Source organism: Eurytemora carolleeae, unplaced genomic scaffold, assembly GCF_000591075.1.
Source record: "Eurytemora carolleeae unplaced genomic scaffold, Eaff_2.0 scaffold1363, whole genome shotgun sequence".
Classification (NCBI taxonomy): Eukaryota; Metazoa; Arthropoda; class Copepoda; order Calanoida; family Temoridae; genus Eurytemora; species Eurytemora carolleeae.
Window position 1 is genome coordinate 22,279 of NW_019397248.1, and position 26,400 is coordinate 48,678.

At 35.8% G+C, this 26,400-nt stretch overlaps 2 protein-coding genes across 8 annotated transcripts; one reads left to right on the plus strand and one right to left on the minus strand.

The window, feature by feature from the left end:
* Positions 1-2,856: 2,856 nt before the first annotated feature.
* LOC111713035 (phosphorylated CTD-interacting factor 1) lies at positions 2,857-9,517 on the minus strand. 4 transcript variants are annotated; one of them, XR_002767588.1, is made up of 5 exons: positions 9,176-9,517; positions 7,749-7,882; positions 5,351-7,294; positions 3,960-4,355; positions 2,857-3,676 (listed from the first exon to the last, which is right to left on the minus strand). XR_002767588.1 is itself a non-coding variant. In XM_023487826.1 (4 exons), exons 2-4 carry the CDS (start codon positions 7,866-7,868, stop codon positions 4,173-4,175), a joined length of 2,247 nt encoding a protein of 748 aa, XP_023343594.1. In that variant the 5' UTR covers positions 7,869-7,882; positions 9,176-9,517; the 3' UTR covers positions 2,857-4,172. The 4 variants fall into 4 exon arrangements, 1 of the variants encoding a protein (XP_023343594.1); XR_002767586.1 differs by having other exon boundaries at positions 2,857-3,708; XR_002767587.1 differs by having other exon boundaries at positions 2,857-3,708; positions 3,952-4,355.
* Positions 9,518-9,730: 213 nt separating this feature from the next.
* Positions 9,731-24,826, plus strand: LOC111713034 (centrosome-associated protein 350). 4 transcript variants are annotated; one of them, XM_023487824.1, is made up of 14 exons: positions 9,741-9,760; positions 10,199-10,452; positions 10,929-12,116; positions 12,863-12,931; positions 13,405-13,522; positions 13,574-14,231; positions 15,385-15,545; positions 15,654-15,911; positions 15,970-16,109; positions 16,796-17,968; positions 19,297-21,838; positions 22,175-22,285; positions 23,295-24,076; positions 24,777-24,826. In XM_023487824.1, the coding sequence occupies exons 2-13, from the start codon at positions 10,217-10,219 to the stop codon at positions 23,430-23,432; spliced, it is 6,792 nt and encodes a 2,263-aa protein (XP_023343592.1). In that variant the 5' UTR covers positions 9,741-9,760; positions 10,199-10,216; the 3' UTR covers positions 23,433-24,076; positions 24,777-24,826. The 4 variants fall into 4 exon arrangements, with proteins under 4 accessions (XP_023343591.1, XP_023343592.1, XP_023343590.1 ...); XM_023487823.1 differs by having other exon boundaries at positions 9,731-9,754; positions 13,405-14,231; XM_023487822.1 differs by having other exon boundaries at positions 13,405-14,231.
* The last annotated feature ends 1,574 nt before the right edge of the window (positions 24,827-26,400 follow it).

Below are 26,400 nucleotides of genomic sequence, written 5' to 3' on the forward strand. Positions count from 1 at the left end.
CTGCATGAGGGTTGATAGTCTTTAGCCAACTTTCCATAAGAAATTTTGCTTCCGTTCATTTTTCGAAATGTATATTATAAATAAAATAATACTTTAGTTTAAATTTATTGCCCCAAACTTTAAACTCATATCACTTTACATCATACACATTCTCGTCTTATTCATGCTCATTGCTTAATGTGCCATGTACATTGTACAATGTACTATTCAATACATGTACAATGTATAAAATAAAAGTTTTAAATGGTAGATTGGAAACCAGATATCTGTGGAATCAATGTCGTGTGTTTTCTTTCAAATACAGGGGTAGGCGATTATATCAATACAATGAAGACGACTTTCGATTCCAATTTTGAATTATACCAACCTGTTAAACATATAAGTCATGAGAAGCTGTCAATTTTAAGTCTTCTCTTTGATTACTTTTAAACTTGTAATTAAAAAAAACTTGTTAATAATTAAAATTTTAAAAAGTCGTCTTCATTGTATTAATATAATCGCTTACCACTGTATCACATAGGACTTAAAAAGAAACTGAGTTACAAAATTAAACTGAGTTCTTGTTACAAAATTAAACTGAGTTCTTGTTACAAAATTAAACTGAGTTCTTGTTACAAAATTAAACTGAGTTCTTGTTACAAAATCAGTGTTTGTGACAAGAACTCGAGCTTCCTCTTAATTGTTATTTTTGAGCATTTTACATGATTTACTTATTTTACATTTTTAATTTCTTTTGGACCTTCCTTGAACTTTTCTGTTATAGGTTATGGTATGGTGATATGTACTTTTAAAGAAAAAAGGATGCTCGAGGCATTCAGGTCGTCGGCCTCTTACCTTGGCACACAATTAAAGAGTAATGAATTTTAATCCTTTGTTCTTTAAAAGTACATATCACCATACCATAACCTATAACAGAAAAGTTCAAGGAAGGTCCAAAAGAAATTAAAAATACTTTATAATCTCAAAAATTATCTGGTGTATTTTTGGCCTTTAATTGAAAAATAGAAGTAATAAAATGTGTCACATGGTAATTTCTAGTCAAACATAAAAATAATTATTTCTTAACATTTTCCTGACGCACTTTTAGAACATTTTTTAAAAGCCTCCCTAGCTCCCCTAACACCCTAACCATTAAAGTCAGAGAGGTCTAATTATGTTGGACCAGGGACAAGTATTACACTCCCCTATCTAAAATCTGGTCATTTCATAGATAACAAAATTACAGATGAGACATTTCATAGATAACAAAATTACAGATGAGACATTTCATAGATAACAAAATTACAGATGAGACATTTCATAGAAAAAGAAGTTCATAAATAGGACATTCCATTAACAGGCTATTTTATACAATAATCTAGGAAAACTCTGGAGTAGTAAGTCGACTAATAGACTCAAGCGATGACTTTAAATAGTCCAATACCTAATAAATGATTTAATAACTTCCTAAGAAAGCTATTTACTTTGATGTCGTCTTCCTATTCTACAGTTGTCTGGTTCTCTATGTTGACACAGAAAAATTTTCATAGATCGGTAATTTCAAAGAATGCACAAGCAATTTTTTCAGAAACAATTTAAGGTTTTGGGTATGTAACATATGTTACAAAGTTCGACTAACAAGAAATCAACAAAATAATATGTTATCAGTTTAAAGCAAAAAACATGAATAATAATATGTGAAGTAAAAATCAGAGATCGTAGAAAGAACAGGATATGATTTATTAGATAGTTACTTGGAAGAAAAAATTAATTTAATCAATGATAAACATTCTCTGTCTATGAAGTCTTCAACCTATGAATTGTCCAGGGCTATGAAATGTCCTGTCAATGAAATATCTTGATTAAGAAATGTCCTATCTATGAAATGACCTGTCAATGAAATATCTTGTCTAAGAAATGTCCTATCTATGAAATGACCTGTCAATGAAATATCTTGTCTAAGAAATGTCTTGTCTAAGAAATGTCCTATCTATGAAATGACCTGTCAATGAAATATCTTGTCTAAGAAATGTCCTATCTATGAAATGTCCTGTCAATGAAATATCTTGTCTAAGAAATGTCCTATTTATGAAATGACCTGTCAATGAAATATCTTGTCTAAGAAATGAAATGACCCAACAGCTAAACTGTCAGGGCAAAATCTATCAATCTATATTAGACAAAAATAGCCCAATTGGGATGGGGTTGTGTGTAACCTTCTGACATGTTCCAAAATGGCAAAAAAATACATTTTTAGACAAGATATACCATACTGCAGAGTGCACATAGGCAACATGGGTAACTTAAGGCCGTCCTCCTGGTCATCATGCAGAAAATATTTCCGAAATCTTCTTCTTTACCATCTTGACCCAGACATTGGAGACATTCAGAGATAACAAATCAGTTATTTATTATGTGCAGTGAGAACCAGAATACTCATGAATAGGAAGACGACTTAGACTCGCATTATGGCTTTAAATAGTTCAATGAGTATTGGTAACAGGAATTGAGCAGCGTAAGAAGACCCATTTCACTTGATAAGTGATTCCATGGATTGCTAGTAAAGTAATTAATAATGTACTTATTTATCAGGATAGCTGGTTTTCGCGAAAAATTAAAGGGGGTACAGCTGATATCGATCGCTACTAATTGTACTTATATTTCTTGCCTCTATAAGGAGAAAGGGGTCAAATAACGTCTCCGTGAATTTGTAAGGATCCTACGTTCTATGAGACGTTTTCAACTATTTTCTCCTTATTGACACACTGAAGTAAAATTAGTGGCGATCGATTTCGAATCTAATTCGATATCAGCTTATACCCCCTTTAAATTTTCGCGAATGCTGCTTTTTGAAAAGAAATATTCACAAGAATAACATAAGTAACGCAGTTATATATTTGAAACAAATCCGAATTTTACAAATTAAACTGAACAAATCAAAGTTGCACTAATTTCATTAAATTATCGTATGTCAAGACCGAGCTACTTTAGGAAATGTATGTATGTAGGAAATTCTTTATCCCACCCCCCTTTACAGAAACATTGTTTTTCATATAAAACAAGTTTTAACTGTTAAGATATGTTATTGATGACCGTGAACTGAAAATGCGAAATTATTATTAGCTCGACCTGAAACAATTTTTTAATAGTTTAGCATGGTCGTTTTTGTAATTCATCTTGTATGTAAAATAAAGAAAATTAATTCCTAAACTAAATGAATCTTTAAGAACATGGACTATAAAAGATTCCACCGGTGAATTGTTTTACTAAGGTATGAATTAGGATTTCAGAAAAATTATGTTGAAAGCTTTTTTAGAAAAAGTGACAGAAAAACATAAAAACAAAATAGAAAATATCACGAGATAACGTCATTGATTCACAAAATGTCTGAAACTCGTTTTCAAAATAAATTTTACATTTAAAAACAACAATTAAAAAAATTATGGGTTAACTGTACAATGCAGTACATCTCTGGTCTTACTGTTTACTTTCCAGTATTTCAGTACAGTACAGTTCACACTTACACAATATTCAGAATAAATATTGGAGTCAATATGCAGACGGTTAATATAATAATTACATTGCAGTACACATCAACTGACAATGTAATTCCCATTTATGTTAACAATGCAGTACATTAAAAAGCAGCTGTTTTGTACATTTTCTTAAGCTTTCCATCTGTAAATTAGATGTTCATCTTTATGCAGTACAATTGTCACATTAAAGGGACTGAAAACGTAATTTCAAGTGAAGCTCCATTTATAGAATTGTTTTTCGTATTCACATTTTGTAAATTTTCCCCATTTCTCTGAGGCAAATTACTTCTATAGAGAAACCACCATTGAAAAAAAACCAATTTTTAGATTGAAAAATTGGAATATCTTGGCAATCCTAGTCTGATAAATGTTCAAAGTGTACCGTTATGAATAGGACTTCAAACTCAATAATTTGAGGTTTACTTAAAATTACAACTTTAGTACCTTTAACAATATAAATATAAGATATTTCATTCAACTTACAAATATGGTGAAATCTAGAGCACATAGCACAGTAATTGCACATTTAAACAGTATCTACTCGCGCCCATACATTCATACGTTTAAGTACATTCAGTAAATAAAGTATATATGGCGTACATAGAGTACATAGAGTACATAAGAGTACACAGAGATATAGAGGTAGATAGAACTGGGTTAAGCTGAGAGAGAGGTTGGAAGTGAGGTTGGGGGAAGTGGAGGAGCACTGGAAGATATATAGGTTGAATTAGCAGAGTCAGGTTTAGTTTCCGGTATCCGGGTTGGGGACAACAGCTGGGTTCGATCTCGCTCACGCTCACGTCCAGGTCTAAAGGCTTCAAGCAGTGTATCGACTCTTTCCTGCAATAGTGAAATGTAAAAAATAATTGATGTTTATCAAATAAGGTTTAAAGTCTAGAATACATACACTGAAGTTCAATAAATATTAGTTAAACTATGTATGGATAGTTGAACTATGGATAGTTGACCTATCCATACAAGTGAGCTTGAAAGAAGTAGTTCAAATAGCTAATCCTAGTTTAAATACTTTTAATTTGATCAGAAACTAGGTATGATAACTTGTACTGCTTTAATTCTTACAAAAAATTTATAAAAATTTATCAGTGTCCGAATTTAATGAATTTAAGTCGCGTCTTAAATCCGCCGAAAACCGGTTTCAATTGAGCGTCAGTTTAACTCTTAAAACAACATATACGATTTTAAGTGGAACCAACCATATTTGAGCCGCGGCTCAAATTCTGCCTCAGATCATTTTTTTTGTTTTTGCGTGGAAAATTCTGATTGATAAAACTTTTGAAAATCCAAGTTAATGAGAAAAATCCACAAAATGTTAAGCTTTCTCAAGTACAACTAAGAAACGGCGACTCGAAAAGCAAAATCTATTCTGAAAGCAAAAATTATTAAAAGCAACCGTATATAAAGCTGAATAGATTCTATTTTGCTGTAAAATGCGAGAAATAAAGAGCCCAAATGTTTGCTTTTTTTGCACACTCAAACCTTGTGTTTGACAATTTAAGTATAATTTAAATGATTAAATGAATGAAAACTACATTGAACAGTTAGGGAGAATAAAATGTTAGAAAAAAATCTTCAGTAAATAATGAATGATTCGTGGCCGAAAACATACCCATCAAAGGCATTCAAAGGAAGGGGGGGGGGGGGGCTGACAGGAATTTTTTTTTAAAGAAGCCTCTAAAGAAATTCCTCTTGTTGGTGATAAAAAAGTTCCTCTCGTTATAATATTGGCCAAAATATTTGTATAAATACAAAGCTTAGAAAAATAATCATATGAATTGTATATTAAGACGTCGATGTCGAACACTGCGCTAATTTACCTCTGTAGGGCCCCATCTCTGATAACCAGCATCATTCTGTAACCAAACAATCATTGTTCCGTGGACACACTTTACACTCACTTCAGGTTTAGTTACAACATGTTGGAACCCGTGTCTATAATCATGTTCCAGCGCTGGAACCACAACCTGCTTTCTCTTCCATCTACTCCCTTCTAGTTTAAGTAAGGCGGGGGGTGTAGGATCCCGCCACTCTGGCAGGAACACGATAAAAGACAAGGGTTCCATAGAGTCCTCGAGCAACCGCTCGAAGTGAGTGATAACAGCGTCCATTAACTCCTCACAGAAAGGTGGATTAGCCTCGAAAGACCCACAATGTGGTTTAAACTCGAGGATTGGGCCACGGGACCCGAAATATGAATCAATGTCGGAAAATGCGGAACAAAACTGTCGAAAATAACAGTTGAATGGACTGGCAAAGCACTCCACTGTCACTCCAAATTGTTTGTTCAAGCACTCTAGAACTGGAATGGGAAGTGCTCCCTGGTTTTGCGCCCCCTCGCCTGATAAAACGTTACCAAAGTAAGCGTTATATCGTTTAATGAGCATATAACAGCGGGATAGAAAATGCTCGAATTTTCGATCATCCGCACACCCGTAGCGGTAGAGCTGCTCTAGCTTGTGGAAGTAGGCGTTGTTGACATGAACCGTGTCCCCCTTGTATCTTAAATATGTTTTATCCTTATCCTGGACAAAGTCTACAGTGGGAAGATTAGGACAGGGTAGAGCAAACTGTATTGGATAGCACCAAACCTTCCTTTGGTGAGGGGCATTAACCTTGACGGCATGCTCATTTATTCCTCCCTCAACAAGGATACTCTGGTTCTTCTCCTTTACCTTCGCGGCATAGTCGCAGGAGAGGTTGTACATTTTCCTGCAGATACCCTCTACGCTCGACTTGGCAGCCTCGGTGATGTGAGGCTGACACTGACTCTTGAGATGGGACAACCTCTCTTGAAAATCCTCGTATGAAGCACCCACAGTCCTCCGCAACCACTGCAGGGTATCCTCCACGTTCCATTTCACTATCTTTCTCCCTTCGGAGCTCGTCCCACGCGTCTCTATCATTTTTCTAGCGGCCTCGCAGTACTTTGAGAGCTGTTTCCTGGCCTCGCCAGTGTACTTTGGTCTCACTAGCTTCATTGGAATGTCATTCATAATTTCTCTATACATGGCGACTGAGATCTCTGGAAAGCAGTACGAAGGGAACAGAGTATCTGTTCCTTGGTCAATGGTCTTACGTTCTAAAAGCCATCTGTTGAAAGACTCTTTGGGTGCATCTATACCCTCTCGAGAATGGCACATTTCCTGGTAGGTTTGACGTAGCTTCATCATCAGTTGAAACCGTAGAACCTCAACCTCTGGATGCGGATGGGGGAACAGGGTTTGAGGTTTCTCAAACATAATAACATTGGTGGGTATCTCCAGGTCCCAAGGACCAGGGACAATAATCTTCTTGGCGTTAGGTCCTAGCTCATCTGAGGCTCTTCTTTTCACCCCCTGCTGCTGGAGATGCATCATGTGGGGAGGAGGTGGATGATGGGGGGAGAGGTGCTGGTGGTGAGGAGGTGGCTGCTGGTTTGGAGAGGCATGATGTATGGGAGGTCCTGAAGGCGGGGTGTTAATCCCCAAGGGATCTGAGTTTCTCTCAAAGGTTTGCTGAATAGTTCCTGGCATATCCCATAAAGTTTCCCCGTTTCCTCGGTTAAAGTAGTACGGTCTATTCTCCCGTCTACTCCAGTATTTCCTCCAACCTAGCTGTAGCAGGTCGTGAGGTAGGTCAACCTCGAAGTTTGGATTGCCAGGGGGCGGAGCTGGACTTGGAGTCTGGGGTATCGGCTGAGGTCCAGGAGTACCAGGGGTTCCAGGGGTACCAGGAGCAGTGGGGATACAGTTCTGGGGCATTTTCAGGGGGGTCACTGGATGCTGAAAAAAATAGTTAACTATGATAAATTAAGCGCAAAACAATATTAAATTTTTATGATAATTTTATGAGAACGAAAATTTTTTCCTTTGAAATTAACATTTTCCGAGACTGTAAGATTTTCAAAAATTCGTCAGACCCCCCCCCCCCCCAGGCTAAGAAATGGAAATGTACGATTCACAACTGTACAGTTAAAAACATTTCTTTAAATTCTTTGATAACTTCCAAAATTGCTTGATTATTTCAAAATAAGTTTTTAAATTGCGGTTTCTCTATACAGTGACTTGCGGATTTCTATTTCGGAAATAATAAAGGAAAATGTCATAATTAAACACTTTTTAAGCTAAAAAAACTTTGTTGGACAGAGGGTACCGTTAAATAGAAGCTCATTTAAAATTACGACAACAGACCATTGAATAAAATATTTCTTTGGTGCTCATTATAAACATGACTTACTGTATTATTTGTTGCTGTATGGTTTCCTGTTTGATTGTTATTGTTTGAATGTTGTTGAATATGATTACTGATCTGAGGGGGTCCTGGTAGACCAGGGAGAGGGGATACATGGTCCCCCATCTTAGCACAGAAACCTAAAATAGCAAAAAATAAAAATTCCATAAATATAATTCTTTATAAGACTTTTTCTTAATACAAAACCAGATAACAAATATATATATGAATGTTTTTTTTTTTTACTATAATTCGTTTTTTTAGAAATGACAAAAATAAGAACTAGATTTGGGACTTAAAAAACTATATATCAGGAAAAACGTTTCGTCTAAAAAATTAGCAAAGGCCAATTTGTCCAGAAATTAATTAAATTTTTAATTGATGAATCATTCAATCAATCAATCAGGATCGACAAAATGGTTTATAATTTGCTAAACAACGAACTATAAATCAATATTATTTTTAGCGTTTAGTAAGTACAATCAACCTTTCCTGGCCGGCTTGTTCAATGTAAATACAAAAAAATACAAAACACAAATTTATGGGAGATTCCCGCATACGCGCCTGAAAGGGGGATCAATAAACTAGTAAATATTTGTCAGCAAAGCAGCGGACACGCCTCAAAACTTTTAGGAAACGCCTCAAAAACTGGGTTTAGAGGGATTTCCGTATTTATCAGAGAAATCGCGGTAAAAACTCAAAAAAAATACTTTAGAGGGGTTTCCGCTTTTATGGACGCATTTACGTGGTGAGACGTTTCCGTGGTGATGCGTTTCCATAGCACCGGTAAAGATGGGGAACACTAAAATTGAACAATAGATAAAACGCAAAAACTAACTAAAAAATGGGGTCTGTCCTAGTATAAGATTTTTGGCCCCCCTAGCCCCCCCCCTCCTTTCAATTTTGCACATGACCATTTATTTTTCAGCAAATTTATTATTATTTATTTTTTTGTTATTTAGGGTTAGGTTAGGTTAAGACACTTTCTGGCCGAGCGCTGCGGCTAGGATGGGCTAGGGGGCCGAGCGCTGCGGCCACGGGTTAGGTTAGTTAAGAATCTTTCTGGGCCGAGCGCTGCGGCTAGGACAGGCTAGGGGGCCGAGTGCTGCGGCCACGGGTTAGGTTAAGTTAAGACACTTCCTGTCAGACCCATGTACAAAATTGATAGGAGAGGGGGGGCTGGGGGGGGTCCAAAAATCGTTCTCTAGGAATATACCAAGAAATGCCGAAAATGTCCTCCATATACCAGAAATGATAAGAAAAAAGGTGTTAAATGACAAAAATATGAAATTATTTTTAAAAAGTATTCTAATTTCTTTGTAAAACAAGGCTAAAAAGTTCTAAGAGCTTAGTTTAACTTTCAACGAGTTCCCATGTTTATATTTTGAACTGTCAATTGACGCAAATTTCCTTCAAAACAGAAAATTTCTCACCCTATATCTCGTCAAATACTTGACTTCTCGACCATTTTCTTTTCCAGGAATCTGCGTCAAACATTCATTAATCCATTTTTTAACCACTTGTTATGCGTCAGTTTGATTTTACGTAGAAAAATGCGTAAATATGAAGATAAAATTTGGCAGACACTGCCAAGCCAACGCCATTAGGTCTCCTGGCTTATTGATCACGTGACACAGAATTTCTCAAACTGCCAACCGTACAAAAATTTTTGTTGAACAAGTAAATATTGGAAAATTTTTGAAACCCATATTAATGTTTTAGAATCAATTGCCAAAATTTAAGTTTCAAAGTATAAAAAAAATTATTGGTCTGATACACCACACGGTTGGTAATGTTTTGTAAATTAAACAATTTCACACACTTGACTCTGATTGGTCGGTTTGGTTTTATCGGAAATATTTATAACCAATGAGGAGCCGAGTTGCAACAAGTTTTCCCGGCATTGGATAATATACGCAAACACAGCTTTCTCATTCTCCCTCAAATTCCAGTCTGCTAAATTTTGAATTTGAAAATCATTTTGTAAAATCGTTTTTGTTTTATTAATTTGGGTAAAGGTATTTTTGAAAACTTATGAAATTTTAAACACGTATTTCAAATTTAATTGATTTCAAATTTCTGTCTTATAATCAGTATAAAAAGTAAATTTATTTAATTTTTACATTTTTTTTATTTTTGTATTAACGTGAATTGTAAGGAACCTTTTAATTAAACAGTGCCATCAATGATTCACTATCGGAGAAAATTGAATTGATATTTAAAATTAATAGCGATGTACAGAGCGTCCCACGTCACTTTCTGCGCGCTAACTTTAATTTTATCCACAGACAATATTTTTTTAAAGATTCATTCTTTTAAAATTTTATTATTAGTCTTGAAAATTGCAATTTAGAGCTATAAACAATCTAATGTGATGTGGTACACTCTGTATAATGTAGACAATTGTACAAATGTACTTATATTATTTTGTAAACCAAAAATTTTTATTATTTTAGGAATTAATAAATTAAGGAATGTATCCTAAAGCTGTGAAGGAGCGAAGACTGCAGAAATCATCTCATTTTATGGAAGAGATCGATATGAAATCAATAACTCCAGCTACTCACACAAATCTTGCCTCCAGAGTACATCCTTCTCATCCTGCTCATCGCTCTCATCCTAGTCATACTTCCCACCATACTCATCCTACTCATCCTACTGTACTGAATCCCGAGCTAGAATCTAATCGAATATATGTCCCTAATATCAGGTATATTAATTCAGGTGGAAGTAAGGACTACTCATTGCTTAGTATAGATAGATATAGAGATATATAGATAGATAAATATATTTGACTTAATATTTTAATTTTAAATTACACCCTGTTAGCTTTAGCCCGGAATTTTTCATAAACACGTAAGTAAAATATAGGGTCCGTCCTAGTATACGATTTTTGGATCCTCCTTCTCCCCTTCTATCAATTTTGTACATGACCAACTAATTTTCAGCAAAATTATTATTCATTTTTAGTATTTTTAGTGTTATTTTAGGGTTACGTTAGATTAAGACAATTTCTGGGCTGAACGCTGCGGTTAGGACAGGTTAGAGGGCTGAGCGCCGCGGCTAGGATAGAATTATTATTTATTAAAAGTTTTTGCCGTTGGGTTGAGAACTATTGAAAAATTATAGAAAATATAAACTAATGAAAATGTCATAAAGAAACGTTAAACAATTATAATGTTATAGACCGGGCCAGCCACCAGTAGAGCGCAGATTACCAACAGATACTGTTCTACCAGATTCTAAAGATGCCCGGGGAATAAAACTCTCATTAGATTCGATGCAAAGATTACATAAACTGATTGAGGCACAAAAAAATTTCCTCAAATTTTATGAAATGCGGGAAAAAGTTGATGATCGTCGGAGGCAGGCTCTGAAGGAGGGTATCTCCCACTTTCCCAGCATTTCGGAGGCACAAGTAACATGTAGAAGTCGAAGTAAGGTGCAGGAAGAAGTAATCCCTCCGGTGGTTTCCGGGTCTCCAGATTCCTCAGAAAAAGAGAATTCTATCAACTATGTTACCTCATCAAAATCTAGAAAATTTGCCAAACTTTCAGAGTCAGAGAGCTCAGGATTAAAGCGGAAGAAGGTCGACGAAGAACCGGAAGTGCCGGAGAAATTCTCCAAGGTTGACAAAATCGTTCTCACAGAATCCCAGGACAGGGTGGACGGAGTAACTCAAACTGAACCCGGAGTACAGATTACACTCACCACCCGGAGAAGAGTTGTTGCCAAGTTAAACCCTGAACCTCAGAATCGTGAGACCAGAGCAGTGAGTAATAAACCCTGGAGAAGCAATATGAAACCACCGACATCCAATGATAAACCTGAACCTGAGAAACCTCCTGAGCCGAAGAAACCCGAGAAACCCTGGCGTGTGAACATGAAACCTAATGATACAGGGATACAGGCTTCCGTCCAGGTTGTGGAGAAGCAAGAAAAAACCGAACGCGTCCGAGCCTGGAGAACAAACATGAAAACAACTGTATCCAAACCCCAACCTGAAGAAACACGAAAAAAAATTCACTATGACCGAGAATCTGTGAGGAAATTTATGAAAGAAAAGAAGAGAAAAGAAAAGGAAGAAAAGGAGGAACTGGCAAGAAGAGAAGTGGTTAGACAAGAAGTAATAAAACAAAGATTAGAAGAACTGGAGAAATTGAGAAAACAAATTGCGGAAACAGAATTCTCCCAGGAACGAGAAAATCCTGAAGAAGGAAGAGAAGAAAATGGGATTAGTAATGATGGACGGGAAAAGGATGAGAATGGAAAGGAAGGTCTGGATAGGGAAGGAGAAGAGAAGTTAAGACAAATGCTGTTAGATTTAACAAATGAGATGAAAGATAAGTGGAAAATAAAACAGGACCCTTCCAGGTAAGAATTTAAAGAATTTTAATAAAAAGTAATATAAAATAAAAATGAGGTTTGTTTTTCTCGTGGAGGCAAGAGCGTATACAGGGGGGCAGTGTCCCCCTTAGACCTGTGAAAGGGGGCGTAGCCCCCACCCTTCCTAGAACTCAGAGCAATCAAACTTTTCAAATCTTAAACTGAAAAGTGAAGACTGAAGAACAGGACAAAAATAGTAGTTAAGTTTGAGGGGAATCACCCACCACAAAAATATACATATTATTGCACTTTTGTAACCTAATTTTCCCTTTTAAGTTCACAGAGTTTTGTTTAAAGGAGAGATAAAGTAGTACATAAGGAAGCAATTGCTAGGGGATTGGACTGTAAGTGTACCTTTAAAATATCTTATACATGTGTGACTTTTGCCTGATATCCAAGAAGCTAAATGTTCTGAATTTACAGTTCAAACTTTGCCCCCACCCCTCCTAGGAGCTCCTAGGGGGGGGGGGGGGCAATGTAAAGAATTTCAAAAAGTAAAAATACAATATAAAGAATTGATACAAATAACAGAAAATTTCGTAAAATTAACCATAAATTAACCCATAAAAAATTATGCCTGATCGTCTAGAAGCTAAATATTTTGAATTTACAGTTCCAATTTTGCCCCCCTAGATTTAATTCTGTATACGCCCTTGCGTGGAGGTCGTATTTTTTTTTCTCTGCCAAGGTGAACTCTTAAAGTTGAAAACTTGGATAAAATTATAAAATTCTAGAGTCTATTCGACAGTTGAGTTAGAAGAAGATAAAGGGGTAGCACCTGGTTCAGATCCTCAACTTTCCAGGTCTTCTGATTTGATGGTTAAAAATATTCATAAAAACAAGACTTCTAGGACGCCGCTTTTATTAGGTTCAATCATTCGTACATTTTAAAACAAAAATTAGCGTATAGTATCAAAATAATGTTTTGAGCAGTAGGCGTGAGACGGGGGGGATTCTTTAGATAATATATATCTGATTTAAATCTAAAAGGAATGCAAACAAAAGAGTTAAAATATTTCTAACAATATTTATGAAAAGAAACCTTATTGAAAAACCTCTTATTTTAAATAAAATACCTTTCATTTGAAATATTTTAAGATTTAAACTTTTTGTAATAAAACAAGTTTCAAGCTGAAAAGATAGGATGATGTCAAACATGTTAAGTTTTTTTTTTAATATTTACCTGACCTTCACTAGGTTTCTGTATTTTAAACATCCTTGCATGGTTTCTCATATTTTGCGTGTATTTTATTTGTAATAAACTTGAATATTTTAGATTGAGCTCCAGTCTTAGTGATGCCTCTGATGCTACGGAGCTTAAATCTCTCCCAGAGAGCAAATCTCCGTCGAGAAGTAAATCTCCGACAAGATCAGTTGATCGGGATGTATTCTCTGGAGAAAAGACGAATCACAGCTCAGGATCTCGGAGTCGGGACGTATTCTCCGGAGAAAAGGCGAATCACAGCTCAGGATCTCGGAGTCGGGACGGATTCTCCAGAGTAGATATTAATCTGAGGTCCAGGTCTGAAGGAGGAAAAATGCATCAGAGCTCTGGTTCCAAGAGTCGGGACGTACTCTGCGGAGAAGAGATACAACACTACTCCGATGCATCTCGCTCAAGAGTAGGACTTGTTGATGAGATCCCGGAGAGAGATACATCTGGGGATAGCTTGAACGGAGCTAAGCATTCTATTCAAGTTCCTCTGAATGTTACCTCCCAGGGGACAACCTACTCGGAGTTTAAAAAATCTAATTTCACTAGGAATATTTCAGTAAACTTAGATTCAACTAAAATCCGCAGTTTTAGTAGTCAAGCAAAAAGTGGCAAAATTTCTTCTTCAAATAAGAAGATTGATAAAAAACAGGAAGAATGTCGAATTGAAGAAGATATAAAAATAGAAAAAATGAAGGAACGAGAGAAAGTTGAGAATAAAAAGAAAAGAGAAAGAAGGACCAACAGGGACGAAAATGAAGATGGTCATAAAAACAAAACTTACGGGGAGGAATTTGGAGAATCTTCGTTGAGGGAAAAATCCCCTACAAGCGCTTCAAACCAAGTATTTGGAGAGTTCATTCCCAGGTTTCCGGACATTCTATCTAGAGGTAACTTTTAGTCAGTTTTGGTCAGTTTTAGTAAGTTTTAGTAAGTTTTAGTAATTTTAAGTAAGTTTTAGTAAGTTTTAGTAAGTTTTAGTATGTTTTAGTAAGTTTTAGTAAGTTTTAGTAAGTTTTAGTAAGTTTTTTAGTAACTTCTTTTAGTAACTTCTATTACCAAATTCTTTTACTTCTTTTACTAACTTCTTTTACTAACTTCTTTTACTAACTTCTTTTACTAACTTCTTTTACTAACTTCTTTTACTAACTTCTTTTACTAACTTCTTTTACTAACTTTTTTTTAGTATAACTTCTTATAGTAACTTCTTTAAGTAACTTCTTTAAGTAGTAACTTCTTTTTGTAACTTCTTTTAGTAACTTCTTTTAGCAACTTCTTTTATCAACTTCTTTTAGTAACTTCTTTTGTAACTTCTTTTTGTAACTTCTTTTTGTAACTCCTTTTTGTAACTCCTTTTTGTAACCTTTTTTTAGTAACTTGTTTTTAGTAACTTCTTTTATTAGTTTCTTTTAGTAACTTCTTTTAGTATCTTATTCAGTAACTTTTTCTAGTAACTTTTTTAGTAACTTTTTTAGTAACTTTTGTTAGTAACTTCTCTTAGTAACTTCTTTTAGTAACTACTTTTTTGTAACTTTATTTTTGTAATTTATAGCAACTTTTATTAACTTTCAGTACTTTTAGCGAGTATTAGTACTCTGTTTTTAACTTAATTTCTTATTTTTAATTTCAAAAATGGTAATAGTGAATTTGTTTCGATGAAAAAAGATGAATAATGTTAAAGAGTTTCAAGTTATCTAAAAGCGTAAAAAAGCAAGAAAAAGTCTGATGTTTTCCTACCGTTTTACTACTCTTTTATTATCTATTTGCAAACAAATTAGAATTTTTTAAAAAAGTTTTTTAAATACAGAGGGACTCATAAAACTGTGGAATAGGAAGAAAATATTTAAGCAATCTTGTGTGCATTTGATGTTATAAAGAAAATAGTTCCAGTAGCTTAAAAATCAACTTATTAAATGGGTCTGTGCACACTGCACAATTACTGCATTTTATGTTCATTGAGTCAAAAGTTGTCTTCCTATTCCATAGTTTTATGTGTCCTACTGTCTATTTAAGTCTTTTTTATATATATAAATTTGTTGCTAGGCCCCCGACTAGACCAAGTCTTGAATAAAACTGTATCAAGAGATGTTGACCCGCGTAGCTTGATAAAACCGGTTCCTGGAGGAGTTGACCCGCCTAGCAGGTCGCAGAGTCAAGATACGCTAGATAGTGAGAAACCACCACAATGGATTGAAGTAACCATGGTTAGTACAGTCACTCCTCACTCACTATAATCACTCACAATCACTCAATCACTCAGATTTTTCAATTAATCAAAACCTTGCCAATTTATCATTTTTATTTTTTCTCAGGACTCCTCCGGAACAGAGTTTGGCGATCTACCCGGAGAAACCTCTAATTATCGTCCTTCAAGTCAAGATTTCAAACCTGGACGGACGAAACCGGATTCCGGAGATCCAACCATGAATATGTCCGTATCGGAGGGACCACTTTCTCCAGATTCTTCCGGTTGCTCCGAACCCCCATCACAGAAGAGATATTTTAATTCTTCCAAACGGCAGGGTTCAACGCAAAGCCAAGTATCTCAGTCCTCTCTGGTGCCCAGAAAGGTAAATCCGCCTTTTGAAAAAAAATCACAAGTTTTTTACTGATTTTTTTTTTTTAAAGAATATGGACCGGACGAGTGAAACTGGTTTGACCGGTACGTATGAGACGAACCTGCAGGATACAACGGACTCAGCCAGCACTATGAAGGACGTATTGGAGCACTTAAACCTGGAGTCTGGAGTCAATTCTACAACTACTAGGTACATATTTAAAATAGCTTTAGTTTAGACTGTAAGCGTAATTACTAGTGACCCTCCGTGCCCGATTCACAAAGGTACTTTATAGTCTGATATTTTCTCCATTACTTCTTAAAAGCAAGAAATGAGAGAGTCACTTTTACAGATAAACCGCAATAAATATTAAACAGTTTAAAGAAACAAATACATGGATATTATCTAATTTATACTTGGTCAATTAAGTACCGTTGTTGATCCGTTGTTATTTTGGCAATGCCATCTTAGCATGGAGGAAAAATTAATCTTAATTTATTCATCAGATTAAATCATTAATTATTGATATTAAAAGGACTGTCGTCATAATTTCAAGTATTGAGGTATTCTTTAAACCTTTACCTTGACAATAATATAGAAGGTATCGTAGTCAAACAACCTGACATAACTTCGGAAAATTTCCTCCATTTTTTCTGAAGCAGAAAAGAGCAAGTCTCTTTATACAGAAACCAAATTGAAACTAATCAATTTTTTTAAAGAAGATTATGGACATCTCATGCATTATTGATCAGACAAAGAGACAACCCACTCTAAGAGGGTCTCTTAAAACCATGATTACAGTCTCTTTCAGTCAGATTTTCCTCTAAAAATTATCATTAAATTATTAATATTAATTCGAATTTGAAATAAATATATTCAAAGAAATTTTATTGAAGGAGTAGCGCGCACAATGCAACAGAACCAGGGAGTAAATCCATGAAAAACAACCTTCCTCTTCTCCATCCTGACTCCGTACCCAACCTTCTCCATCTCCGATTCCTCACGGAGCTCAACCAACTAGAATCCGTCACAGCTACGGAGAAACTCTTGTCAGAACTCGAGCAAATAAGGAAATCCACCTTTGAGAACCAGCAAAACCTTGCTGAGGTTGAGAACCTTGTCAAGGATCAGCAGCTACGGACTAGGGACGGAGAAAGGAAGGATGAGATGGAGAAGTCCAGATATAAACTGCAGGAAATGTACTCGGAGAAGTTGAAACAGCTCCTGGACTCACAAACCGAGGCAACCCTGGCCACCAGCGCTGTTGCCATACAGTTGGGAGATCTCAAAGAGAACTCTAAACAGACGGAACTTATTAAAACCTTGAACAAACTTCAGCAAACCATTGAAAACTTGAACCAGAAAGAGGCTAGCTCCAATAATAGATCTAGTACAAGGTCTACCCCTGTAGCTGAGACAGGATCTTCATCAACTAGATCAAAGAAAGGATCAACAAGAACAGAGACGGATTCTTCTACCACGAAATTTTGCTCAAAGTCGGTAAAGACCAGATCTGTGAGCATCCAACCTGATATCTCAGACAGAGATATTCCAGATAGTCGAACCATTTCCTCTGCAATCATCATAGAGGCATCATCACTGAGTTCTCGTCCCAGCTCCAGTGTTCGAGAGGTCCTGGAGCAGAATCAGTTTCATGGAGAATCCATCTCACAGACTATATCGGAAGCTATAGCCTCTATATCAGATGGTGAGCAGAGGACTAGATCTAATATAACGGCAGAGGTTGAAGAAGAATTATCCACTGATTACTCCAGTCAGTTTGAGGAAGATTCGACACTTCGAGAGAAATCATTCCGCGCAGTTCTACCCTCAGAAACTCATCGGAGACGATCGGAAAAGTTCTCCAGTAAACCGGAGTATTCAAGCGATGCATCGGAGAGCTCTGGTGGAGGCTCTAAGAGGTCGGAGAGAGGGTTGGAGAAGGGGACGAGAGAAAACTCATCCCTGTTCTCTGATTCTGACTCATTTACAAGGTTCACATTGGAGATGGTTGAGCAGTATATGATGGAGGAGACAGCTAGAGATAAACACAAAGAAGCTATTCTCAGGTATCAAAAATGATTGTAAAAAAGTAGTAGGAGTATGGGGGAGGGGTTGGATAAGTGGAAGCGGAGTCGGGTAGTTGGAGCACCATATTTATTTATTTATTTATTTAAAGCAAACTGCTGGGGTTATTCTGGACCCCAGGCAAGTTACACCTATCAGTACTTCCCTTAAACGATATGTGTGCAACCATGCCTGGGGTTGTCTGTTGTTAATCGCCTAGAGCATGTTCTATTATTGAACCCTGGATGTAAGCGCACCGGGTGAAGGGATTCCGGGAACCTGAGTAAACCGTAGCCTAGGTTGAAATCCGCCAACCCACCCACCCCCTCTGAGGACACAAGCCCAGTGGTCAGGATGGTTTATTTCTTTGTAAAATCGTCAATGGAGGGGAATGGGGAGAAATGAAATGGAGGGGTAATGGGTATAAAGAAGAAGAGTGAAGGGGGGGGGGGATTGACGGATTAGGAGGAATAGAAGGTGGGTTGTGAGGGGGGGGGGGTATAGGATTAATTTAATGTTTTTGAAATCAAAACCTTTTAAAGAAAGTATATTTTTCATTTTATTTTGTTTTTAATGTTCTTTTATAAAAATATAAAACAATAAAAGCCAAAAATGTAAAAGGGATAGGTATCATGATATGTCAGATTCATTCTGCCAGTTATTTTTTCTCTCCATTTTTAATGGAATCATCCCATTAAAACTTAATGTTTGTTTCTTTTCTGGCAACCTGAGGTCTTAGATCTTAAATACTTTGAACCAAGAAAGGAATAGAGTCTTATCCACAAACTCTGACTTTCCAAGACCTATATCTTTGCAACCCAATGTCGTAGACCTTAGATATTTCAAACTATGAATTCGGTTGGATCAAATAATATTTATCTAAGTTTAATATATTTAATATAGCATCAGGTTGCAAAGATATTTGGATTGCAACATTTTAGTTTGTGACAAAGGCTCAATTGCTTTACTAAATCAAATTTTAATGGTTTACATCAGAAAATAGGGATTCGAAAATTAGAGTTTGATGCGAGTAAATAGTTCCAATTTCCCAAGTATTTTTTTTTGCCAAGAGGCAAGTTCCCAAATGTTTAATTTTACAAGTGGAACTACCAAAAAATTCCTTTATCTCACCTAAACTGACATTTGAGATAATTTCCCTTTTAAACCTCAAATATATGTTGAGAAGCTTTACTGAAGGTTTTCTGAAGCTGAATAATGACTTTGTGGAACCCAATTTGGAAAAATGTTTGTGTTTTCTGGGGTAAAAGTATAAATATAGACAAACAAACGCCTAGTTTAGTGTCCGATTATAACTTTTTTCTTTTGTCAGGTTGAAGGAGAAGGCTCTGGTTGAAAAAGCTGCTGAGCAAGTAGCTGCCCTGGAGAAGCTGAAATCCAGCATCCCGAAGTCAGATGATGACAAGATGCCAAAAATCAAGAAAAGACAAAGATCTATTTTGCTCAAACTTAAGGAACAAAAGAAGGAAATGGCACGAATGAGGGAGATCTTAAAAATTGCGGAAACTGAGCGGAGATTTTTAATCCGACAACAAAAGTCCATTATAAGAAAGTCCCATTCAAGTCCAGACAATAAACCGGAGTTAGATCTATCAGAGAATTCTCTGGAATTTTCAAAACTCTGGCAGAAGGACGGAATGAGCGGAGAGGATGAAGCTATAATAAAGAAAAAGGAAGTTATTGTCGGTCTCAAGAAAATGGAAGAGTTAGGAAGGTTTATGACCTCCAAGGAGAAACAATTACTAAAAAAATCCGGGGCCAGCTCTAGTAAATTAGATAAACATACTGGCGACATTGATCTAGCAAATACATCAACTGAATCCGTCCTGGTAGAATCCAATTTAGCTCCGGGACTAATAAATCGGGATTCTCTGCCTATGTCTCCGAGTAGGGGTTTAAGATTACGTCATTCAAGCGCAGATTCTGAAGCAGATGTTCTAACCAGCTCACTGATAGATACAACATCGGAACAGAGTGATATTGAAGCTAGGATTGCTGCTCTCAATGACCAACTCCAGACTAGGATTAAAACAGCAGCAAGGTTGAAGAAAGAGCAGCGTCGGGAGAAGAGAGAAAAGTTAAAAACTCAGGAGCAAACAATACTTCGACAAATTGAGGTTTATGATAAACTGATCAGCCAGGATATATCGGATATAACCGTAGATAAACAGGAACAGATGGACAGGTTTTCCAAACCTATGATTAAATCACCCCGGAGCAAGCTCTCCAGAAGGTTGTCTGGAGCTAAACCCGAGAACCCGGAGAACAAGACTGAGAATCCCTCCAACAAACTAGAACTATCTGGGAGCCGAAATGAATCTCCATCCTCACTTCAGACCAGCGAATTTCCGTCCTACTCTCAAGAAGATCTGTCAAAGGGTTCCAACTCTAGTCAGAAAACGAACGACTTAAGCACTTCAACTATCCTTGCTAGTCCAGTTAAAGAAGTTTCTCTAGATTTATATTCGGTTCAAGAAAAAGAGTCCAACCTTTCCGTGTCGGAGGTCATAGAAGAGGCGTTGGAATCTCTTTCCAACCTAGAGAGTTCGATAGAGAAACCATCAGATCCAATCTCAGATAACCTTGACTCTGGAGAGGAGAGTGTTACATCTCAAACCTTAACCCAAAAGGAAGATAACTCTCGGAGTAAAATATCAACTAAAGAATCTGAGACTAAAACTTCAAACAAGAAAGATGAAGAGGAAAAGAGTTCAATCTCAGAAACTGGAATAGATCTTGAGGACTCATCCGAGAGTTTAGAACCTCCAGCTGAAAAAGTGATTCAAGAAGTTGAAGATCTTTCTCCTATAGATGATCTTATGTTGCGAAATGAACAGACTGCAAGAGAAGTGGATGTTTCTGGAAAAGATAAAACTAAAAAGATTGAGAACAGAAATAAGCTTCTAGGTGAGAAGTCGGAGAAAACAATTTTGTCGCAGATTCAGACAGATCCTGACTTGTTAGATTCCAAGACGGATATTTTTACTGCTCACATCTGGCAGGAGTTGTTAAAAGAAACTTCTCTCCAGGTCTCTCCTTTAGTACAGAGGAGAAACAAAACCCAAATACAGGGGTTGAAGGATGACTTGTCAATTCCTTCTCACTCTAATGAGATAAAAAGCATCATAGAACCTACTTCTCCGACCAGTCCGTCTAAACAACGACCCCTAAGTCCTATTTCTCCCAGATCTAAACCACAGGATCTCATGCTCACTACTTTTGATATTAGTCCTGGCAGTTCGGAAGAGAACACTCCTGAAAATGAGGAGGAAGAAGAGATATTCCATGAGGAGAGTGAACCGGAGAAAATAAATGATGATGAATTTTTCGAGGATGATTTTGGGCTGTCCGCTATTAGGGAGAAGGCGGAGGCTCTCCGCCTGCAGCAGCTCAAGGTTGAGCAGGAGATTGCTCTGATACAGAGCCAGGAATCTGAGCCGGATATTGTCAGGAAAATTCCAGATAAACCTCCGCCGCCATACGTTCCTCCAGCGCAACCTGCCAAACCTACGCCTCCGAGATCTTTCATTCCATCCTCGGTTTCTGATTATTCCGCCATGGTCACTTCACTAGTAAATAAGGTGTTCTCCGCCAGGGCAAATGACTGTCTGGCAGATCTGCACCTGGATACAGATGATTATCCTGAACCTGAGAATCTTTCTGAACCCGAATCCAGTGCACTCCGTCAGTATAATACTATGCTACTGGAGCTGGTTGTTCAGAAGGTTGAGAAGATCTATGAAAATGAGAACCTGGAGCAAAACCCGCCCTGGATGCCAGCTAAACCTATTCAGAGGCTCAAGTTTCAGATTCCTAAATCAAAGGAAAGATTGGAAGAGATGGTGAAAAAACAGGTTAACAATTTATTTACATTATTATTAGTAATGTTTATCATCATAATATTTGTTGAAAGTTATCCTATCAAATTTTTTATCTTTTTATCATCCAGTTTGAAATTTATGTGAATTTAGGGTTAAAAGAAAAAAACGAATATTTTCAAAATAAAATAATCATATGATAAAATAATTTTTTCATTTTTCTTTACATTCACATTGACTTTAAGTTCATTATATTTTAGTTTTGAATCTTGAATTTTTTCAAATTTATCAGAAAAGTTAGTTTCTCACTGGTAGGCTTAAAGTGAAAACGTGAACGAGATTTAAGTAAGTTAAGATGAATGTATTTGTCAGGTGTTGTCTGATCTCCGTCTAGGACCTAGGGTAGAGAAGGAGAGTATCATGGTTAGGTGGGCCGGAAAGAAGAGGGATAGGGTGGACGAGATACTCGTCAGGGAGCTACAGGTAATCTGTTGTCGTGGTTTTAACAAAATAAAAGGGACCAGCACCGTATTTTGGAAAAACTAAAAGGGTATTTCAGCTTGATTTTAACAAACGTAAATTAACTACCAACGTGAGTTTATCCAACTTACAAGGCCTGTCAGCGTGATTTTACAAACTGAAAGGGCCTGTCAGTGTGATTTTACAAACTTTAAGGGCCTGTCAGCGAGATTTTACCAACTTAAAGGGTCTGTCAGTGTGATTTTACCAACTTAAAGGGCCTGTCAGCGAGATTTTACAAACTTAAAGGGTCTGTCAGTTTGATTTTACAAACTTAAAGGGTCTGTCAGTGTGATTTTACAAACTTAAAGGGTCTGTCAGTGTGATTTTACAAACTTAAAGGGCCTGTCAGCGAGATTTTGCACACTTAAAGGGTCTGTCAGTGTGATTTTACAAACTGAAAGGGCCTGTCAGCGTGATTTAACAAACTTAAAGGTTCTGTCAGCGTGATTTAACAAACTTAAAGGGTCTGTCAGTGTGATTTTACAAACTTAAAGGGCCTGTCAGTGTGATTTTACAAACTTAAAGGGTCTGTCAGCGAGATTTTACAAACTTAAAGGGTCTGTCAGTGAGATTTTACAAACTTAAAGGGTCCGTCAGTGAGATTTTACAAACTTAAAGGGCCTGTCAACCTGATTTAACAAACTTAAAGGGCCTGTCAGCGTGATTTAACAAACTTAAAGGGTCTGTTAGTGTGATTTTTCAAATTTAAAGGGCCTGTCAGTGTGAGTTTACAAACTTAAAGGGTCTTGTCAGCGTAATTTTACAAACGGAAAGGACCTGTCAGTTTGATTTTATCAAACTTGAAGGAACTATTTATTTGATCTATAATGTCACTTTTATAGAGAAACCACAATTGAAAATTGCCAATATTTAAAAGAGAAATAATGGAGATATCATTCATTTTTTTTATCAGGCAAAGTTTTTAATAGCATCGTTGTAAATAGAACATGTCACTCTAATGATATTGTAGGAGGAAGAGGAGGTTTGGACAGATTTCTCCAGAGACGAGGTAGAAGTTAAAGATCAGCTCACGGACGCTTTTCTTCAAGAGCTCATAGATGATACGGTTCAAACCTGCTCCAGGATATACAAGAACAGGGAGAAATAGATGATATGGTTCAAACCTTCTCCAAGATATTTAAGAACGGGAGAAATATCTAATACAGTTAAAACCTTCTCTAGGACATCAATGAACAAGGATAAATAGATTATACAGTTCAAACTTTATCCAAGATATACGAGAACAAGGAGAAATTGATTTTATTATTAAAACCTTCTCGGGGATTTACGAGAACAAGGAGAAATAGATTATATAGTTCAAACCTTCTCCGGGATATACGATAACAAGGAGAAATTGATTTTATAGTTCAAACCTTCTCATGTATACACAAAAATATGTAGAAACAACCTTTATCTTAAGGTTTTTACATCTTTTACATCTCCAAACTAAAGAAAGATCTATGAAAATTTATTTTGTCCATTGTTTTATTTTTGAGATAATATGTCCCATCTACTGTTAATAGCTGTAGTTTTACAGACATTTTATTACTGTTTATAGGCAATTTTTTGGTTTAGTTTTTTAGTTTTTGTTGATTCACTGAAATCTTTATAAATCTGTTGGATACATTGTGTAGTAATGAACTTGCTCTAAAATGACAATTGTGATGCTAGAAATTTTCAATTTCAGAATTACATATGTTGAAGAATGTTATGTACTGTACAGATTGGTGCATTTTACATCTAATAAAACAGGTAAATACTTCTGTATAACCACTTATAAACATATAGTTATTATAAATTAAAAATGTTATATTTAGTAAGAAATTTGTTGTTAGGGAAACCAGAACCTTGTGGAAATTGAATACAAATTTTATGGGATCATTTATTATAGTGCCACAATTTTCTGAGAGGGGTAGGAGTGCGATGATAACTAGAAAACTATGAAATTGGCAATTATTATTACCGATGTCTAAAAATGTTCAGGGCGACATATCGCTACAACTTAAAGAAAGACGACCTAAATCATTCTACAGTTTTTCGATACTAAGTTACACACTTAGATCCAGATTGCTATTAAAAGTTGCATCAGTTTTTAAGACCGCATCGCCTTGGCCTCAATAACTCTATATTATTTTGTAGTCCTCAACATTTACAGAACTTGTTTTTTTTAATAAATTAATAAATGTGTAGATCTGAAGAATAATTAATAAATGCGTAGATCTGAAGAGTAATTGATATATGTGTAGATCTGAAGAATAATTAATAAATATGTAGATCTGAAGAATAAAATAATTGATAAATGTGTAGATCTGAAGAATAATTAATAAATGTGTAGATCTGAAGAATGATTGATAAATGTGTAGATCTGAAGAATAATTAATAAATGTGTAGATCTGAAGAATAATTGATAAATGTGAAGATATGAAGAATAAAATATTTAATAAATGTGAAGATCTGAATTATGTGTGGGCGGACAGCTTGCACTCTATCCCCTTCAAACATCAAGAGAGCTTGTGCATATAGGTTAGTCTTTAGTTACATATATCACATTTATCTTTTCTCTAGAGGGACCCATCGAACTGTGGAATGGGAAGACGACTGTTATTATTTGAAATATTCCAGGTTCGTTGGATCCAAGGAACCTGAAACACAGCAACTGTGCATTGCACATCGACCCATTGCACTAAATAAGTTGATTATTTGCTCTATAACAACCTCAAATTCAAAATACACAAAGATTGGTTAAATATCGTCTTTCTATTCCGCATTATTATGAGTTCACTGTATTTTTTCTATTTTTTCTGCCTGTTTTTCTTTTACCTGTCCAATGTCATTTTGCTTGGGTGTAAGCATGTCAAGATGTATCTCCATATATTGTCCTAAAGACGCAACAAGTTTTAAAATTCGGTGATGGTGATGGACCAAACCTCTGTAGAGTAAAAAAAGTAGATGTTAGTTCTACATTTATTGAAAATATATTTCGGTCTAGGTTGACCCTCGTCATTTCTAACGATATGATAACCATCAAACTCGATTTAAAAAAATTTGTTAAAAACCACAAGAAAATAAACAAACAAAAAAGATTATTAAAAAAAATGGGTTGTCAAGTCTTGGGATTTATAATGTAATAAATTAACGTATTTTGTACTACTTTTTAAGAAGTTTAAAAAAGTAAGTTTTTAATATAAATTTAATTCTCTACCTAAATAACTATTGCAAAGAAACAAATTTTGAAATCTATGTAAGAAATATAAAACATTCTTTTTCACTCTTAGTTTTCATTTTAAAACTAAGAGTTTCGAGGTCTCAGTCATGCTGATAATTTAGCATAAAGATGTCTACATTTGAGTGCCTGCCCACATTTTATTCAGTTTCTGCATAATTAGGTGTCTGACTAGATATAGTCATTGTTTATATTATTATTTATCTATGTAGATTATCTCATTGTTTACATTCAATTTTTTCTATTTTTATACATATTACATAATTGCCTGGAGTTTCCCCTATACAAATCAACCAATTCAGCTTAGAATTTTTAAACCAGGCAAAGAATGTATAAAACAGACTGACAAACAGAGATTACTGCATGATCACCGTGCGTTTTCATTATTAGTGTATTCTCATTAGCGCTTCATAATTCTTGTGTCCAGCCAGTGTTTAGAAATGTTTTTCATTTAGAATAATAATTAAACTGTTCAGGGGGAAAAAGAATATTACAGCCTATGCTCTGGGGATTAGTGCCTCCATGGTTTTCTGGAACCAATCCTAAGGTGATGTTGATGTTGATGTTGATGTTGATGTTGATATTAATGGTGATGTTGATGTTGATGATGTTTTACATCTAATAAAACNGTATTGTATAGCTATGCATGTACTGTACTATACCCCAAAGTTATGTTAAATTTTGTATGTATTGTATAGCTATGCATGTACTGTACTATACCCCAAAGTTATGTTAAATTTTGTATGTATTGTATAGCTATGCATGTACTGTACTATACCCCAAAGTTATGTTAAATTTTGTATGTATTGTATAGCTATGCATGTACTGTACTATACCCCAAAGTTATGTTAAA